The sequence below is a fragment of the Equus asinus genome, chromosome 7 (assembly GCF_041296235.1).
Source record: "Equus asinus isolate D_3611 breed Donkey chromosome 7, EquAss-T2T_v2, whole genome shotgun sequence".
Lineage (NCBI taxonomy): Eukaryota > Metazoa > Chordata > Mammalia > Perissodactyla > Equidae > Equus > Equus asinus.
Genome location: NC_091796.1, coordinates 17,716,744 through 17,737,587, shown reverse-complemented (window position 1 = coordinate 17,737,587; position 20,844 = coordinate 17,716,744). Strand labels below are relative to the sequence as shown.

The following is a 20,844-nucleotide window of genomic DNA, read 5'->3' as shown; positions in this document are numbered from 1 at the left end:
CTGAGTATGCCCTTGGATATGAGTCTATAAGCATGATAGTAAAAGATTACAAACATTTTTTTTAAATAATGGTAGAAATATAACAGGACTATTTATTAAGAAAGGAATGTATGTGAATTTCAATTTACCTGAAAATGTCCGGTTATTTTACCTAGGAGTACTTAAAAAGCTCTATAAATGGCAAATAGTTTATCTTATTAACATTTATATTACAAAATATCTCAAGTGATTTCTGAATAAATGACATGCTGATTAAAATTTCTTTTAATGGCACATATGCTCAAAAAAAATTCTAAGCTTTTCCACTAAAACCCAAATTAAGAATTACATTTTAATACATCTAAAATACTTACTAAGAATAAAGCATCCCAGAATCTGTAACTTTCTCACATATCTGCATTTAAAAACATTGCTTCCCAGAAGCATGAACTTGCTTAGATATAAACATCTTTCCATTATACAAAGGTTGAGTCACTTAATGTGTTCCTAATCATTCATTTGCCTGTTGATTCTCCTAACATTTGTTTGGTACATGTTATGAGGCAGGTATTTTTAGGGATATAAACAGTGTGAGAAAAAGACAATTCCTGCCCTGCCAAGACTAATAAATAGTCTAGCAGGAGAGCAACGTGATGGAGGCACATCTAGGGTTCTATGACGAAAGCTGCATGTAACTCAGCTAGGCACCCGGGGGGGCTGAGTTGTTAAAGGATAAGGAGGGTCCTATGAGGGTGGGATTGTGTTGGAAGGAGGGTATACTTAACTTAGGGGAACAGGTCAAGTGAAAAGAGGCCTGGACAGAACCCTACACAAAAACACGTGTTAAGGGATGATGGAAGGAAGAGCAATGGATGAAGAAAACTAAACGGAAGCCAAGAGGCCACAGAGCGCCAAGAGTGAAAGGTCTGCTAGAAGCCTTACAAGGAAAATGTCTCAAGGTGGAGGGAGTGGGGAAAAGCGTCAGCTGCCACAAAAAGTCCAGACAGAGGAAGACTGAAGGTGTTCATTACTAGGGCACGAGTGACTGCAGAAAGAACGGTTTAGTGGTATGAGGACAAATTACAGTGGTTTGGAAGCAGAGACAGGTAGCTTGGTCACTTTTTTAGAAACTCAGCTAAAAAGGAAGGAAAAGAGAAACAACAGTAAAAGGAATAGAAAGGGGCAATTAAAGGTTGGTGTGTTTTGCTTAGTTCTGAATAACACAAGCACAAGCGCTTTTATAAATGGAAGCAGCAGCACTGAAGGACAAGTTCAGGTAGAAGACGGAGAGAGGACCACTGACAGAGCATGGGTCAGAGAAGCAGAGAGTTTGATGCAGAGCTAAGGATTGGCCTGGACACAGCTGAGTGGATGGAGACGGTGTGGGGAGGGAGGCTGGGGCACAGAGAGGAGGGTGAGGAGACAGATCATCTCCCAGGCAGAGTGGCATTGGTGGGCTGGGTTATGGGGCTTAAGGAGAGTGCTGCATATTTTGAATGAGATAAGTGATGATCAAGAGTGAATAAAGACTGCTAGGCAGCTTAAATATTACATTACAGGACAGGGTAAAGGTACAGAAGAGAGTAACCAAGAGCAAGGTCCCAGAAGAGCATGAAATATTCATGTGAAAATGTCTAGCACAGTACCTAGAATGCAACAGGCACTCATTAATTAGATAAAGGTAAACATGAAATGCTAAATGCTGCCTACTCACCAAAAAAGAGCATTTATACTTTGAATTCAGCATTTAAAAAATATAACCAATTAACAAACGACACAAGCCAACATATATGAACGGCAAAGCTCAAACAGTATCTGTAACACTGTGCACTGAAAAGGCCTAGAAGCAATGACAATCCAGTAGCAATCAGCACTAGACTGTCTATAAATACCATTTCCCACTAAAAGACCAGGGCTCCAAAGAAAAATGCCTTTTGCCACGTGTGACACAGAAATGTACAAGAGAACCCTGAGAAGTCTCACACCCCAAAGGAAGGAAGCCACCAGCAACTAATGGGGCAGGACACAGAAGCTAACTTGTAGGGGCTGCTAGCGGCCAAAGTTGAGACAATTTGGACATCAATTATAAAGACTAGTGGATCAAAACAGCAACATACATTAAAATCCATGAGTTGAAAAAAAAAAAATCACCCCTCAATACCACATTGTTTAACAGTGGAGATTGCCAGAGCACCAATTCATTATTCTGAAAAATACGGAGAAAGAATCAAGTATTTATCTTGCCTTTCCTGAACTATTTCAGGATAACAGAGAATTGACGTGAAAAATTCTTTTTAAATGGAGAGGGAGTTTTAGAATGGGAGTGTCAACTCTTCCCCAACCTCCAACGAAATGATGGATTCAGGCTATGGCCATCACTGGCTACTAAAACTTAAAGAGAGGTTGATGGGGGCCCTTTATAATGAATGGCCCAGGCTGACAACATCTGGTTACTAACGACTGTTCAAAGTTGGCGATCAGAATATGAGGAAGGGCTCTTATATTATTCTCAACTTTTTGGTATTTGAAAATTTCTATAATGAAAACAAAACTGTCAAGGCTTTACGGTTTGCTAGAAAGAGTACTTGAAAGTGAGGAGACAACGAGAACTAGAACTAGATCCATATTGTGATCTTTTATCATTCAGGGCCTTTTTTTCTCTTTCTGTGAACTGAAGCAGAGGTTGAACTACACATTTCTGCTATGATTCCCTAAGAATATGAAAATGCATGAAGACACAAACCACCTTTTCCATTAAAGGCAAATATTTCCTATCTTCGTACATTTTTTTGTGAAGCTTAATCCTGAAGAAAAAGTTCTAGAGGACAAATTCAGAAATTTGAGTTCACTTTTTACTCTAAGTTATTGTATGAATGACATCTGTTCTCAATTAGTAAGTGGGAATTTACAAGGATTGCTAACTACCCTAAGTAAGTGCTTTCATGGATAATGCAACTGGATGGCTAGGATTTACTAACCACTAACTGAATGTGAAGATGTTCTGGTGTTACCGTTAAGTGAAACAAGCAAAGCACAAGAGTCTCTTGAGTATGCTGCCAGTCAGATGAGCAAGGAGGGATCTAAGACAATACACGTGTGCAGAAGAAATACAAGAAGCAACAAACCAGAAATTAATGGGATGGGGTACCATGGGAATGGGGTAGAAGTGCTGAGAAAGGAGTGATACTTCAATGAATAAATATATATCTATTGTGGCTCTTAAAATCTCTTAGAACCACAGTATTCATATACCCTTCAGATATCCAAAATATCAAATTAGAATCAACCAGATGTAGGAGGAATATAAACACTAACAAAGAACCTAACTGTATCATAAATGAACCATAACCAGACTGAAGAGAGTGGGGAAGAAGAGAACTAAACTAAGTAACTATCTGGAAAATGGTGTCTGGACTAGATACTGTTAAGGCTAGAGGCAAAAACAACTTTATGAAAAGGAACTTTACATAAATCTGTCAGTAAATGTATTTCTCACAGGAATATGGGTTAACAATTTGAAACCACTCTGTGTGTACTTTATGTGCACAATAAAATTGAACCAATAAGTAAATATATTATAGATAATAAAAACCAGGTTTCTCCCTGTCGGAGAAAGACTTTTCAAACAGGGAAAGGAGGAAGGCTAAAATCAACCTAGTAGTGCTCAGTCCAACTGGAATCCAAAGTATCCAGATAAATCATGGTCTTTTAATACAAATGTAGGTTGATGGATACAAAAATATAGATAGGTATATATGTATGGGTTAGCATACATTCCTGTATTCCCTAGCTCTGTCCGCCAAGAAGGCCTAGAAGCAATGGCACCCCAGTAGTAATGAGCACACCTAGCACCCAGATCTTGGTTTCTAAATACCTTTCTCTAATAAAAAGAACGAGCACTCAGTAGAGAAGTGGTTGATTCTAGAGGTGGGGCAGAAAAAATACAAGATGCGCCTGAAACATAGGGTAGTACCAGAACATAAAGAAATGCTTAAAAAAGGATGGGGTCTTGCTGAAAGAACACAGAAGTCAACTTGGAGGAGTTCCTAATGACTAGAGCTGGAATAATTTGAGCAACAAAATAAATAATGATAGTAGTGGATTGTAACTCATATAGTAAACATTCATGAGTCCATACTGATATAAATAATTGATTAAATAAATAAATGGGGAGGTGGGATAGCTGGTCCTTACAGAATTACAATCAATAAATGTAGAAGGAATCGAAGCAGCATTTGGTAAACACCACATTCTTGTTTCAGACAAGACATCAATGGATGCTCAAAACTAGTAAGCAAAAGTTTAAAGTGAAACAGGATATTTACATAGTCTCAAAGTATCTTTCCCAAAATATCTAACCTCCGAGGGAAAGACAGTAACTTTGAAGTACAGAAACAAGGAAGAAACCACCATAATCAAACAATAACAGCCAACATCGCCTGTCATAAGACACATCGACATCATGCACATGATACACTGTTGTATTCCTGTCATGATAAGAGCAAACACCAGACAAACCCAAATCGAGGGACACTGGACCAAATAACTGATCAATGCTCCTGGAAATTGCCATGGTCATGAAAGACCAGGAAAGATGCACTATTTCAGACTGTAGAAGGCTAAAGAGAAATAACTAAATGCAATGTGTGATCCTGGATAGGATCCTGGAAGAGAAAAAATGCACTGGTGGAAAACTGGTGAAATCTGAATGAGATCATTAGTTTAATTAGTAGTCCTATACCAATGTTAATTTCTTGGTTCTGATAATTGTACTATGGTTATGTAAGATGTTAACATTAGGGGAAGATGAACAAGGGATATATGGAAACTGTGCTATTTTTGCAACATCTGAAGTCTAAAATTAGATCACAATAAAAATTCAAAAACTGTTACATGATCCAGGCTATTTCTAAGAGAATTTATTCATTTAGCATCATGAATATTTTAATCATGAGTTTACAACTTGAAGATTTTTAAATATGCCAAACAGTACAACCGAAAGAAACAGAAATTTGCAGTTACAAGTTGGGTTGCCTTTAATCACTAGGTGTTATATATCATCACCTTCTGTTTAACCTAATCCTGTTTAATATTCCTGTCCTAAAGAACTCACCTTGACGTTCTTGTTTGTCACGGGCTGTATTGGTTGGGGCAGTGCTCTAAAGTACTAGCTTATGAAATGTGACATTTTGGCTGTTTCTCTGTTCCAGGTATTGAAAGCTGTTAATTATCTGCATAAATGAAGCCTATCTAGAAACTTATCAATGTTCCAAGGACACAGTATCTCCTCTCTGCTCCAACCCTTTGTCCCTCTTAGGGACAACCCTGTCTCTCTTAGGGTACAAGATGAAATAAAAAAGAGGTAGTCACACATAGCCTACTTCCTTCAAAATGATTTCATTCCATCAAAAAGAAGTTCCTGCATCAGATATGCTTGTATTATACTCCTACAATGCTATGCACGCTTATTCCCCTAGAATTTTTCATAGAATTGTTATATATTACCCATATTATTTTTATATTTAATAAATGTATGAACATTCCTGGCTGTTAAGTAACTGGGACAAAACTAGTTTCTTAAAGATGCTAAAGCATTTTTTTCTTTTCTAGCTTAGAACAATTAAAAAATTTAGACATGTTTGCAGTTTCTAAATATCAAAAGTTTCTGTACTTTATATTCCCCTATTTATAAAATGAATCTAGAATGTGCTTCTTACCCTCCCACAGGAATCTTACAATAACGTGCTTGCACATCTACGGAAGTCATGAATTTAAGATAAAGATATCACATAACAGACACTACTTTTGTACACTTACTTCACTTCATTTACTTGTCTCAGAATCTCATGCTGAGCATTCACAACAGTATCCAGTTCTTGTTGAGTGATCTAGAGGAAAAACAAGATGACATTCAATAATCTGCATTCCACAGGAACATTCGGCAGAGCAGCCTCTCTTTTCTGCTTCTCCTCCATCAAAGGCTAACTCAGGCATACCTGCACATTTCAAAAGCTCACCTGTCCGTGCTGCCCCGGGACTCCTGCTCCTCTTTTAGAGATCTCCTCTGTCAAGGAAGAGACATATCTTCTCTGTTCATCAAGAATCATATCTAACTGTCGGTTCAGCTGCTTGATTTCAAGATGAATACGATTCTGTCCTTCAAAGATTTGTCTCAGCTCACGATCTCCTATACTCTCAAATATTTCATCTGCTGAAATAGAAATTACAAATTAAGTTAGAGCCACCTACACATATGAAGTTTTCAAAATACCATAAGTGACCAAAGTATCAACATATACTAAAATTAGAACATCATCAACACAGGGCTATGATCTCCCCAATAGTAAACATGCAGATAATTAATTCAATCATGATTAAATTACTGTTTTAAAAAAAATTGTTTTATTGAGGTTATATTGGCTTTCAACACTGTGTAAATTTCAGGTGTACGTTATTATATATCAGTTTCTCTACAGTCTGCATTGTGTTCACCACCAAGTCTAGTTTTTATCCGTCACTATACACGTGTGTCCCTTTACCCCTTTTGCCCTTCTCCCCCGCCAATTTTTGTTTTTACCGTCTTTGGCGGTTGAACACTTGTGATAAATTAGGTCTGAATTTTTTCACCTAAAAATCATTTCCTCCTTCAAATACACTATGTGATTCTATTTATATGAACAGCCAGAACTAATCTATGTTAATAGAAATCACAATAGTTGTTGTCTTCGTGGAGGGGGGCTTGACTTGAAAGAGGCATGAGGGAACTTTCTGGGGTGATAAAAATATCCTGCGTACGGACATGAGCGATGGTTTAAATGGGTATACCCATTTGTCAAAATTCATCAAACTATGCTCTTAAAAGTTGTGCATTTTACTTACGTAAAAGACTAAGAAATGGAGTTGAGAACAGCTGATTTTCTTTTTATACCTGACCATGCTGAACATAGAGCATTTCATTCAAACACTTACTGCAATAAGCTTCAGGATATGCACACAAAGCATATGTGATGTTTAACACAAACTGAATAAAAGAATGAAATTTATCTTTCATTCTTATCTTAAGTCTGAATCACACTGTTGATCATTTAGAGAATCACATACTACATGGTGAGTTCAAAAGTTAGCCACAGGCTTATGAAATACAGCCTTGAACACCGTGCTGATGGGGAACAACCCAGACAATAAAAGTTAGCAGATAATTTAAAGTCACTCCATTTGGCCCTAACATGTTTTTTCTTCACTTGTAGTATACTTAAGTTCTTAATTACATTGGCTTAAACTAATATTTCAAAATTTTCAACCTTTAAAGTCCAGAATTCTATTGAGGAGTAAGGGCAGGAGAGCCAGATAATCACTTCACATTACTCTCGTAATAGTTGATAGTTTCCAAGTATTATTTCTCTATTAACAAGGTAACTGTGTGCCACTAAAAGGAAAGACAGAAACCTTGGATGATTTCATTGACTAAATATTTACTGAGTCTCAATCCCTAGGTCAGCACTGTTGTTGTTCTCTTTTTCTTTAGGTTTCAAGGACACAGCAGTAAACACAACAAACAAAATCCCCGTCCTCACGGAGCTCACCCTCCTGCGGTCCATGTTCATCCATCCACAGCCCCACGGGACCCCTACTGCACACAGCACTCAAGCACACTCTTACTGCTATAAACATCAACCTCCAAGCCCTTTAAAGACGAACGATTTGCTCCTAAATTGTTTCCAGAACGGACATGGGATGTGCCAGGTAAGAGAGTGAGGATGAAAAGAATGAAAGGGCCAGGTGACACACGAGTGCCACAACTACTGCTGCAGCTCTGGGGACAGTTTTCTCCAACTTACCAGGATGCCCCTGAAGGTCAGGGTGGTCCTTCTGGAATTCCTCTTTTTTTTTATCCAGTTCTTGTTGAAAGTGCTCAAATTCCTCCTGATACTTTTCTTTTTCTTTTTCTGAAATTTCTTTATCCAATGTAGGCTTTTTTGGAATTTAAGAATAGATCAATAAAAAAATTTAAAAGGTAGGAAAATAAACCTTAATATATGTTCTTTTTCTCATTTTAACTACTCTACCATGAGTTGAAAGGTTAACATAAAAATGTTACTTCTTATTTAAATCACAGCAAATTTACTCTTGCTACTAATAATTCCAACAAAGAGTAACAGTAACCACTAGCGTTTTTTAAGTGCTTTTTAGCAGAGCACGTCTTATTTAAGGCTTACAATGTCAGGAGGTGGCCAGGACGAAACCTCAGTTGTGCAATGAAGAAATGCAGCGTTACAGAGGTTTGTACTTGTACAAGGTCATGCGGCAGGAACTAGCAGAAACGAGGTCCGAACCTAAGTCAGTCTTCCCAGGTTTTCAGCTATGAGGCAATACGCGTGAACTAAAAACAAACTTTTTGAAAAAAATGTGTATACTTACTGGCTCTTTCCCAGGCTCAGTCAATTGGAAAGTCAGAAAAGAAAGGACATCATGGTCATCTACAAATTAAAAAAAAAAATCTAAAAAAGTTTCATAATAGATTATTTTTATGGTCGTAAATTTACTTTATAGATATCTACTGCTTTAAAAAATAATAATCAATGAGAGAAATAACAAAAATTAGCTCTAATTTAGTAAAGGCAGTGGGGTTCTGTGAGCTTAGAGATAAAAATTCATCTGAAAGATTTACATTAGAAATAAGCTAAAATTCACTTTCTTAAATCCTAAACCAGAACACGCAGCAGTGTTTAACATACAACAGATGTTTACCAAGTGTCTGGTAAGGGAATGAAGAAACAAGTGAAGGGTGAAAACAAGCCCAAACTCCTCATCCTGCAACCAAGATCCTCCCGTATTGTCCCACCAATCTCCTTCGTGGACTACGTGCCAGCCTAAAGACGAAAGCCTGTCCTTCACGTCCTTCCTGTGCCTGTCCGTCTCTCATTCTCTCTCACAGCGCTCATCACTTCCTGCCTTACTTTCTTGTTAGAACTACGACACTGCTCTGTCCTGGCTTACTGGGACAGTCCTGTTTATCCATGTCATCCTGGCATTACTAGCAGCCTCTCCTTGTACTCCCAAAGCATCCTGATTTCAATAATATGATTACTTTATCTATACATCATTCATATTTATTTCCCTCACACAGCAGACATTAACAATTTTATCTTAAATCACATAAAAAAATGAATTAATTTCAAGCTGTTTAAGCTGAAAACAGGGACCTAGCAGATCAAACCTCTTAATATTGAACTAAAATACCAATCCTGGCTAGCCACATCCACAAAGCAAGAGCAATTAATTTCAGCTGTGCGGCCATCTCGATGCCCTCTGCCACCACCATGGAGATCTAGAGGTGCAGCCAGAGTAGAGAGCAAACTGTACGCTGCAGTGCCAGTTAAGTAACTTTAGAAGTCATGCAGTGTAAAAAGGCACTGAACCCAGGAGTCGGAAATCTAACCCAAGTCCTGCCTGGGGCTGACCACTACTGGCCTGTGATCTTGAGAAAGTCCTTTAATCCCAGATTAAACTCATCTAAAAATAGGGTAAATATGCTCTATCCTCTCTCCCTCCCACCCTGTGTTGTTGTAACAAACAATTCATGTATGTGAAAATAATAAAAATATTATACAATGCGCTATATAAACACAAGATGGTAATGTCAAATAGTAAGTTCATTTATCAATACATGTGGAAGAAAAAGGGTAAATATATCTCGTTTACAGTTTAGTCCCAAGTAATATTTCCTCAGGCTACCACATTCATTTAAATGTGCTGTGATAACTCTTAGGACCCTAAAGCTCTTGGCAACGAGCCTTTTATAGCCTCGACTTTAAATATGTCTCCTTCACTATGAAGTAGCAGCCAAATGGAAGCTCTCATTGACGTAATGTACGCAGTCCCAGCCAACTGTTCAGCTACAGAACATAAGTAGAGAATTAGCGGTCCCAAGAGACCACATGACGGGCATCACAGACTATGGGAAGGTTACAACTAGTCTTACAAGGCTAAGAGCAAACAAGTCTACGCAGCTCCAACATATACTATTCCCAATAAAACTCAATTCACAAACTTTTAATATTAATGGGTAAGATTTACCTGCAAGACCCCCAGTTGCAGCAGATATTCCAAAATGCCCTTGTGCGGGGATAATCATATTTTCCACTTTGGCGCAAAATTCATAATCATTTTTATCTGGTGTGAAGCCATTATTGATCATTACCTAGAAAGACATACTGTAGCTATAGGTTTTACAACAGACACTGTAACACGAATTTCAAATAGTCAATTTATGACTAATGCTATCTGATCTTTCTATTTGGTCTAATATCCAACTGTCAAAAAGCTATCAGCTTTCTCTCCTATTATAAAGGGTAATCCTTGTCCATTAAATCACCTCGCTTCTTCGGTATCGTTACACAAGTTATTTCACTTATGAAAACAGTTTTTGCCTTACAGTGTGTCAAAGGTTTAAAGAGAAAAATCTGATAACTTTTCACGAAAACCTTTCTAAAACAGAATATGGTTCACCTTCTCTCAAGAAGACTTAGGGAACCATGATTACTTCCTCTGAATGGGTCAGACAGAAGAGGGCTCAGATTTATTCCGCAATCTTGGTGACAGAGACAAACCAAGAGGTTGAATTTACAATTTTCACTACAGCTAGTTGAAAATTAAATAGAGTGCCTTAACAAGTAGTGAGCTTCTCTTCATTAAATTAATGAGGTAACTGGACTGTAATAAGTTACAAGAGAGACAGCAAAAGTGACAGAAGTCATTTTGACAAAAAAGGCAGAAAATTAAAAAAAAAAGACATATAAGTATCTACTCTGCAGAATGTATATTTGAAGTAATGACTTTAAATGTCTTTTAAAAAACCTTGGAATTCTAAGAAAGCTCAGGAATCCACCTGACACATGAATACTCTTCTCATGATCCCAGTCAAGCAGTGGTGTAGCCTCTTCAATACCCAGTCACCAGCCTGACCCCAAGCCAAGAGGCAATGGGATAGAGGGGAAGCAAAAGGAGTAGGTCCATGCCACCAGAGGAAGGGCACTTCAATCACTACTTCCAGATGCAAAGGTCTGTCAGTGATAGTCAAAATTAACTCACACAGGTAAACGTCACAGTATTCTGTCCAAATTTTCAGCAAGGAATAAGATACCTGTCAATGTGAAGGGTTAATCTCTATATAACGTAGGATGGAAATGTGAACTATCAACTTTTTTAGATCACCTGCCATTGAGTTGCCTGATATTAATATTTGCTTCCTCTGATCAGTAACGCTCCTATTTCAGTTTACACCTTTTACAATGGCACTCCTCTATAGAGTCTTTCAAATCAGAATCAGTGATCAGGGAGACATCTGCCTTTGAGAGCTAAAAAAAAAAATGGGTTAAGTTAATCCCATTCTAATTCCAATACTAAAAACTTTTCTATTTTAACTGTTCAGTATTTTTCCTTGAATCCCGACAAACTGAAAATTCATCAGGAGTCTTTACTGTCTAGTTCTAATTCTTGTTTTAAAAAAAGGGTACAATGTATTCATTGTACTACGACTTTGGAGGAAGGTGGGGACTGTGACCGTACACGTACAATGTGTCCACTGATTAACACCAGCAACACTCCTTTATGAGGGCATCAAGAACATTCCTATTCGCCTTATAGGTTTAGCCCACCGTTAAATAGTATACTAGCAGTATTGAAAGTCTCTTGTTTTGACCATGTTTCCTCCACCAATAGCATCTCTTGCTCCCCTTACTTTGCCTTCCCCTCTGAAGTTCAAACAGCTGGGACAAGTTAAGCGTGTAAGTCCTAATTTAACAAACAGCTCCTGAGTACCTAAAATGGGTACAATATTAGGGACTAGGAGGAATACAGGATATAATGCCTGCACTGAGAAGTTTACAATTATATTGATGAGAAAAGACGTTCAAACACAGAGTTAACTAGCAACTCAGGACAATATATTTTAAAACCCACAGAAGCATTGAAAAAAAATACAAGTTTAGGAGAAACAGATCATTATGAGCTGGTGTTTGGGAAATCTGATGGAAAAAGGGATCTGAACTAGTGTGTTCAAGAATGAGTATGACTCCTCGAGATAGAAAATTACAGGGGCGACAGACTGAGCCAAAAGAATAGAACCACTGAGTCACAGCCATGCGAACTCCCAAGTCTCTCTAGAATGTATTCTTCAGAACACCGCCTCTATAGACCTTCATAGATATTAGGTGAAAAAAGAATTCCATGGTCAAGTAAGACTGAAAAATGTGGGATTCAGTAAATGTTTATTTCAGGACCTCCCAGAATCTCTAATGTGCTCACATGCGCATTCATGCCCAATCTCATCTGACCATGGAACTCCTGTGGGAGTACATTTTGCAGGACTATTGTTTTGGGAACTGCTGGCAGGGCTCAAGGCCTCCCTGCAATGGGTCAGCTCAAGAGTGTGATGGTTGGTGCCTGGGTTCTGCCACAGGAAGGTAAGTGGGATTTACTGATGACCCTGATGAGACTGTACAAGATGTATCATTTCAGTGGAATTCAAATCCAAGTCGATCATAATAGACTGGACACTTCCTCTACTCTGAGCTCTCTAAATTAGCGTGGAATATAAGAATGAGACAACACAGTTTTCCAAGGAACCACCTTTTTCAGAGTTTTATACACAGGAGTATAAGGCTAGCTCATGATTTAGGGGAAATAAAAATTTATACAAAATATTTTTTACTTATAAGTATTGTATAACCAGATATAGATAGCGTCTTCAAAAAACAAAGCTGACACTGCATTAGTGATCTTAGTTATTATAACTGCCAGCTGGATAGATCCACCGAAGTATTACTCTAAACTCAATTTGTCTACTCATTATCAACCCTCTGCTTTCCCACTCCTCCCTCAAACAAACACAAACAAATGAGCTGCTTCTTGGCTAGTTAATGGAACCAGGCAAGTTACTGGAACCACTTAGTTGTAAAATTGGCCAGAAATTCAGGAACTATCTTTGACTCCGAATCTGTATTCACCTCCCTACCCCCTAACAAGCTAGCACTAAGTCCTATAGTCTCCACCTCCTAATCATCTCCCCTCTATCTTCCCTCTACCTGGTTCACACCACAAGTGGAGTCTCGCAGTTACATTAGTGCTGGGTTTAAATCACAGTTCTGTTACTCATTTGGTATGATGCTGTCCAGGTAACTTAAAATCCCCCATACTCAATTTCCCTGTGTGTAAATGGGGAAGCCTACCCCAGCAGGCTGTTGGAAAGAACAAATGAGAAACCACATATAAAGTACCAGGCACAGGATGTGGCCTCTTAAGAGCCAAGGAGTCTAAATCATCTTATCCTTGGCTCCTTTCACAAATACCATTATAAAAACACTGCTGCCTAAGGCAGCTTCCTAAATTGCAGATTGGACCCTTTCACTTCCTGCTTAAAACTCTTTTAACAGTTTCTTATAGAATAAACTAAATGAGGTCTGCAAGACCCGTTACTGCCGACCTTTCAACCTCACTTCCCATGGGTCTCCTCTATCCTCCAGGCATACAAGACGACTTGCCTTTCCCAAATCTTTCCATTTCTCTCAAGTCCCTCTGCCTGGAACATGCACTCCATCTCAGAAATCTCTATTTCCCCTTCAAGGTGCAGTTCAACTCTGAGAAACTTCCTGACCTTCCCCTCTCCCGCTTGTCAGGATGACAGGATTCTAAACCCTTGATCCCTTAGTGATATCTCTGAGGTAGCATTTATCACAAAGCATAGTAACACTATCTAAGTGTCTCCTCCATGAGACTACAAGCTCTTTGGAGAAAATGACCTTTGTCTTAGGCACATTTGTATCTTGAAGGCTTGGATAAGTATATAATGTGTGGCATACAGCAGGATGCTTAAACATTTACTAACTAAATGCAAACCTACTGGCAAGGTTTTATAACACGCGGCCACTTACATGGAGCTTTGAAGCCACTCTGTTCTCTCAGAGTAACACTGATGAACAATATCCAAATTTAAATACATTTAACTTCTGTCAAGGATTCAGGATGAAAAGACTTACTAGAATTTGATTATCTCTAAATGCATGTTACTTACTGTCAATGTTTTCTGGTAATATATAACCTTTGCTCGGACAGGATAGGGTTTATTACGAAAGTCCCTCTGGCAACTTGCTAAAGCTTGATTAGCACCATCACTATAGAATGAGGGAAAGGAAAACAAACAAGAAACTTAAAACTTTTTAGTATTTAAAAACTCACTTTTTGAAATTATTAATGTTTGGGAAGATTAAAATAATACCAAGCTATGACAAAGTCTTGGGATAGCTGAAGTTATTTCTTCAGAAGACACAAAGTTGACTAAAGCAGCAGTCCTCTACTCCAGGGCAGAATCAGAATCAACATAGGGAGCTTTTAAAAATGCAGATCCTGGGCCGGCCCGGTGGCATAGTGGTTAAGTTCACACACTCTGCTTCAGTGGCCCAGGGTTCATGGGTTTGGATCCTGGGCACAGACCTATACACTACTCGTCAAGCCATACAAGGTAGAGGAACGCTGGCACAGATGTTGGCTCAACGACAATCTTCCTCAAGTACCAAGAGGAAGATTGGCAGCAGGTGTTAGTTCAGGGCCAATCTTCCTCAAACACACACAAAAAAGCAATTTCGCAGATACTGCCCTCAATCAACTGAAGCAGAACCACAGAGAGGCCCAGGCACGTCTACTCCAAATAGCTCCACGGGCAACTGTGATAAACTACCAGAGTGGAAATCACTAAGGTAGCAAACAGCAAACAGGAGTGTGGATAAGGAATTTTTCTTACAGTTCACTGATTGGCTAAAAGGTAATTCCTCTCACAACGAACATGTAAAAATGAAAAATGTACATACCTAATCCATACACATTGTAAATAAACTAAACACTTACAAGCTTTGTAGCCACTGAGAGTCTTTAAAGAAAGCAATACTAAGGTTGAACGAGTAGTGTAAACTGCTTAGTCATTAGTTTGGTCAAGGCTCTGAATTTTATTTCTGAAAGATCCCTTTTAATAAAGACGAAAAAACACGACTAGTGGCATCACTGAGAGCCAGGAACATTTTATAAACCTTCACAAGTATTATCTAATTTTAGAGTAAATAAAAAACATTTTTATGTTTGAAACCTGGGGTAGTCCACAGAAAGAACTTAAAAACAGAACCAAATAAAATAAGACTTTTCCACCAACTTATAAAATACATCTCAAGAAAGAGAATAATCTTACTTCATCTGAAAAATATTCAGATTTGAAACAACATATTTTATAAGGTTTCCAAAAAGAAGCTGAAATCAGGAATAATGTAAAAAAACACATACGTACTTTTGATGGTCATAATGGAATTGTCCATTGTTGCCTATAATTACTATAGCAGGATTATTTTTCTGAAAATAAAGAGAATGTATTTGTTTTAAAGTCCTTAGATCAAAGAATTCTAGATTGTTCTGGAGGATTACTTCTCCAGAAGAGACTTCCACTTATTTAGAAAAAATTTACCACACTCTTAGAATCATTCAAAAACAGTTACTTAACACCGCAATAAAGATTGACGTGCCTTGTCTTTGAATAGTCAACCTCAACACATATCTGAGGACACCATGCACGTGGCACAAACATGAGCTTATGGGAGTTTAGTAACAGGACAAACACGGCCGCAGCATTCACTGAATTATTACGGTTCAACTTCAAATTGTTTAACAATGACCTCTGAAAATCAGTAGAGAAACAACCTAAAACAAAGATCACCAATCTTAAGGCTGCTGAAGCACAAGTTAATGTTTCCAATATGTAAGCACATTTTGTCCTTAACTGTTTTAGGAGAGATCATTAGAGAAACTGGCTGATCAAAAAGAGTGATCAACATAGGAAAAGATATTAGCACGTAAGTTAGCAGTAGTAACGCACATGGGTATTTTCACGAAAACTGTTACGGTTTTCTTAATACTACTGGTTTCACTGCCTACTTCTAAACGACTCATGCTCTTCCATCAAAGTTACTAAGCACACACAGGGCAGTAGGGCGGGAGGTCACTGCCCAGTTCTCAGAGTTAGGGCTCCCGTATGGCCTCAAGCTGGTGTATGACAAACCATGTACTCATAGCTTTGTATTTGTAAATTCTCAGTTACATAAAGACTAACCATTATATTAAAAATATAGCTTGGGGAGTTCTACTAAACTGACAAAACAGTAAAACAAGCTCTATTTCTCACAGCCTAATTTTGTTAGTAAACATATTAAAGCGAGTAATAGTGCTGACAACAAATATACCTTTCCATCATTGTCAAAAGAATCGAAAAATACTCCAACACCATTCCACATATCAGCCGATCCAAACACAGGACCCTCCAAGCCTTGATTTTCTGTATACCAAATTGCCTGTGAATATATAACGGGGACCATTGAGAGGCTGGTGGTATATGCATTTATATACATTTTCTAAGTTAAAGAAATGACCATACCAGGCCATCAGCTCCAATTCGACCTCTTCCAGTCACTCGAAATGTCACCTCAACTTCCCAGTTCTCAAAGGCTGCTTTTGTCTTTGTCCACACTGATCCTCTTTGGCTTTTTAAAGATGGTGTTATTCGAATTTGATCTGAACTTGGAATAGCATCTAGAACAAAAACCAGGGAAGCAAAGCTTTAAGTTATAATTAGGTAAAACTCAATGAATCATTAAAAAACGGTTACACATACCTATAGAGATGTAATTTTAACTCAGTAACCTGTACAATAACTTTGATACGAAAAAATTTCATGTTGACAATTTCAACTTTACATTTTAGGGCATTCTAACACCCTCCCCTCTTATCTTTTGAATAGTGAAATATTGCAAAAAAAATTAAACTCAAGGGGCAGGATGGAGGAAATTATGGCTTAAAAGGCAAAGAAACTATTTGATCCCCTCATAGTATTCTTTTTCAAATACATCAAAAATTTGCATATTATTTTTTTTAAACTGCAATTTATTTTACCAGTTTACAAATGTTGGAAAGCTCAAACATTGTGAAAAGAACATACCACTAGGAATCAAGAGACTTATTCCTAGTCTCAGTTCAGCTGTGTGACTTTGAGCAAATAATTCTCTTACTCTCTTGGGTCCACCATATGTTCACCTGTAAAATGAAGGGGCTGGGCTCAATTACTTCCATAAACACCCCAAAAGTTATATGCAAAATTTTGTGCATATATGAATTCTTCTAGGGAGAGGGTCCACTGAATTTCAAGTCAATAAACAGTTCTTCAGCGTCAGCAGATTCTCAGAGAGAACGGTGAAGCCCAAAATGGTGGTTTGCATTTCCAAACTAGGTTCACGTCCCAGCTCCACCACCTATTAGCTGTTCGATTGTTGACGCTGCTCCATTTCTCTAACAACCTCACAGGCATGTAAGTGCCTTCATAAGTGCATGTAAATGTTTCAATAAATGTCAGCTATTCCTATTATTGGACTACATAATTACTAAAGGCCTAAACTGGAAGAATTCTAGCACACTCTTAGATGTTAACCAGTTTGGACATCCACGCTGGGAAATAAGTCTATTATCTCTTTAGAGGTAGGAAAAACTTACAAAAAGACAAGTAAAGTTAAGATACTTTACTAAGATCAGCCACTATTTGTCACCGTCACTTTCAAACGCTGCAAAGTTGGGGGCAGGCATCATGGAAAGAGCATGGGATATAGAATCAGAAGACCTAGATTTGAGTTCTGTTTACTGACACCAGCTATGTAACCCTTTCCAAGAACCTTCATCTTTCTGAACATCAGTTTTTTCATCTATAAAACAGATAATACTTGCCTTGCCTATTAAGAATCAAATCAGAGAATGAAGGTGAAAGAACTCTGAGAGCTATAAAGAGTGACAAACTGTTATCATTTTTTGCCCTTATGGACCCAGGGATGTGTACTGACAGTATAAAAGGCCATTAGAGGTGAGAAAAAGAAACACCATAGATTTGTCTTGCTTTAGGGATGAATGTAAAGGGCCATGTTTAAATTGCATCTTAAATTTCTCTGTTTTAAAAAATTGTTTTAAATAATGGATCTCAGGGCAAAATGAAAAGGGAAACAATGATCAATGAAGTCAAGAAAACACTGAAATTGTAAAAATTACAGTGAAAATGAAAGCAAGGGATACCACAGCAGTGATTCCCAGAGTCAGGAGATAGGAAAGTCACGGGTAAAATAGTAATCCCTCTATTTCAAATGCAGTCTAGCCATCAAACTTTAATTCGTCCAAGTATGTCATCTGACATTTCTGCAGCAGACAAGCTGAGCTGGTTATAGGCTCTGTAGTTAGGTAACTAATTTGAGCAATTGGCTAATATTGCTAATTGGCTGGTGTTAAGTGTGAGAAAGAGACAGAAGAGCAAGCAGGCAATGGAGAGATGCAGAAGTGAAAAAGTATGAACAAACTCATCACCACTGCTGAAAAATTCATCATTGCTCCAAAAAGAAAAACAAAAACCCCCAAAACTGTGTTTGGTATATCTGCATCATCTTTGTGTATTAAGAACAATGTTACCTTGATAACAAATGTTCAGCAATACACCCTTGATGAGTGGGCACATAATGTCTGCTGAGTAACAAAATAATTACACTCTGCTTCAAATTTAATAACTTGGTCATTATGTCAAATTGAAATTTATACCTTTTAATTACATGTTAATTTCAGTCAAACGGCCCTTCCTAAAAGTGTGCTTCCTATTCAGTAATTACTTTCTAGAAATGGAACATTCTGTTTCAAGCATTGGACAATCTAAAATGATGTATATAAACCTTATCTAAATGATCGCTTAACTACACATAACAATGGAATTCAAATTGTTAGAGCTTCTCATCCCATATAAAGGCATTAGCCGCTTGTTTCAAAGGGTGCATCTGACGGTCACTGAACGGAGCTTACAGCACGCCAAGTGCTACAGCCGGTTCCTTAGTCAGCAGTGACACATCAGCACTAAACGACAGTTTTGTTTTCTTTCACATATGTAAACGTGTAGCAAGGCTCTCTTACCGACTAACAGTGCCAAACACAGAGTGAATAAAACATGGAGCATAGCTTGTTCCAACTTTTCAAAAACACTAAAAAAAAAAAAAGCTGTAGATAGAATGCTATTCTTAGTCTCAAATTCTGAAGCAATCAATACTAAAAAATATATCGTTTCTTCTACTAAATAAAGGACTGAGTGTGACTATTGCATAATGTGTTATCACAAGAGAAAAGATCAAAGACCACACCAAGTCATGGAGAGAGGCAAATTTAAGGTGTAGCTCCAACAGGCTGAGAAGAACGTCCTCTGACACGGAATTAAAAATTACTCTAAAACCAACATATGCCATCTCTGGAGCCATCAGGGGATATGGGGTACAAACTGGAGCATTAACTTACATGGCTAACACCGGAGGGAAAAAAGCAGGGGAGAGCCGAGGGGGAGCGGGAAAGGAGGTAGGGGGGCTGCGCGAACAGGTCTCAGGTTGGGATGGCTAGGGGTGCGGCTGCGGGACGTTTCCCCTTGAGACGTGGCGGCAGGCTGAAACGTGATGCCCAGAAGCAAGTTGAAGTGAGCGCTTGGAAGCGTAGGAAGTAACAAAACACCTCTAGATCAAACAGAAAGAACCGATGCGATCAAAGAAGAGAGGACAGGAGGAAGGGCAGGTGGACAGAACGGGGGGCAAGGCTGGGGGTGAGGCGGCGGGAACCTTGCGGAGCAGAGCCGACCTGCAGAAGGGGCTGCTGAGAAGGGGCCCCTCCACCGTGCAGATGGCGTGCAGCGGGGAAGAGGGTGAAGAGGAGGAGGCGCAAGGCGAGGAGGGGATCCGGGCCCCCCGCCCTCTGCCCCGGCTTACTCCCCGCGTGGGCCCAGAAGGGCACGGTCCCGTCGCTCTGCACCAGGTGCGGCCCTTTGAAGCTGTATTTGTATTCGAAACGGCGATGTGGCAGCGCGGCTGGGGTGCCGGCAGCCGCGGGGTCGCCTCCCACGCCATCGCCACCGACGAAGCGACTGAGCGACAGCAGCAAGGCGCAGAAGAGCCGCCGAGCTCTGGCCTGGGAACCCCTTTGCCTGGATCCCGCCATCTTGGATTCTGCGAAGAGGAGGCCGGCGGGAGGGGGAGGGGCGCGGGAGCCGCGGACGGCCAACAGGGCGCTCGCTGATTGGCGGAGCGTGAGGGCCCCCGAGGGCAAGGGTGAGCCCCGCCCCCGGCCTCGCTACCCAGGCAGCTGCCAGCTCTGGAGCACCTGTGGGCGGGGCCGTGCGCGAGGGGGCGGGGCCTGGAGGCGGTGAGGGCCGCGCGCTCCTCCAGTCCTCTCGTGAGGCGGGAAAGGGACTCCAACATTCCCTTCCCACGTGACGCGGAGTGTAGAGGAGCTGGCCCCGTGTCTACCTGCCAGAAGCTTTCTCCTGCCTCCTAACATACCTTATTGGTGGAATTCGCGAGCTCTAACACCTGTGATTCCGCCGTATCAGTGCTCTCTGCTATAGCAGACCTTCCTTAGAAGAAAGGCATTCGTTTTGATGGGATACCAATTATGCAGTAGCTGGTTTTCTTAGGTGGACTTTGCAGAAACAAGCCTTTCCAGAAATAAGGCATAATCGCGAATACTAAACTCAGTTCCAGTCCTCTAATCTCCAGCAACCTGTGTGAGGGCATTTCAAACGGGGAACCAGTGGTCCACAAGGCTGTAGAGCCCTAGGATCGTTTTGTTGTTGAATCAGGAGTTTCCATGAATTTGTCACTCAACCTTTACCTCTCTCAAAATTTACTAACAAGAGCTTTCCAAATTTTGAAACCATAGCAATAGTGCATTCAAAGAAACAGAGTTTTGTTTAGTTTTGGTAAGAGGGATTATGAGTTATGG

At 39.4% G+C, this 20,844-nt stretch overlaps 1 protein-coding gene across 6 annotated transcripts in view; it reads right to left on the bottom strand.

Moving 5' to 3' along the window:
- The window catches only part of LMAN1 (lectin, mannose binding 1), a 28,447-nt gene extending 8,213 nt beyond the window's left edge, over window positions 1-20,234 (bottom strand). For 3 of the 6 annotated variants that reach the window (XM_014859062.3, XM_014859063.3, XM_014859064.3), the window contains exons 1-10: window positions 19,833-20,234; window positions 16,448-16,602; window positions 16,257-16,364; window positions 15,311-15,372; window positions 14,051-14,150; window positions 10,057-10,180; window positions 8,398-8,456; window positions 7,818-7,950; window positions 5,997-6,190; window positions 5,797-5,867 (exon numbers count right to left, since the gene is read on the bottom strand). In XM_014859062.3, the coding sequence (XP_014714548.1) occupies window positions 5,797-5,867; window positions 5,997-6,190; window positions 7,818-7,950; window positions 8,398-8,456; window positions 10,057-10,180; window positions 14,051-14,150; window positions 15,311-15,372; window positions 16,257-16,364; window positions 16,448-16,602; window positions 19,833-20,061 (1,235 nt within the window). In that variant the 5' untranslated portion in view covers window positions 20,062-20,234. The remainder of the gene's footprint in view (window positions 1-5,796; window positions 5,868-5,996; window positions 6,191-7,817; window positions 7,951-8,397; window positions 8,457-10,056; window positions 10,181-14,050; window positions 14,151-15,310; window positions 15,373-16,256; window positions 16,365-16,447; window positions 16,603-19,832) is intronic. The other 3 variants (XM_014859065.3, XM_070512933.1, XM_070512934.1) reach the window with 1 other exon arrangement.
- Window positions 20,235-20,844: the final 610 nt, after the last annotated feature.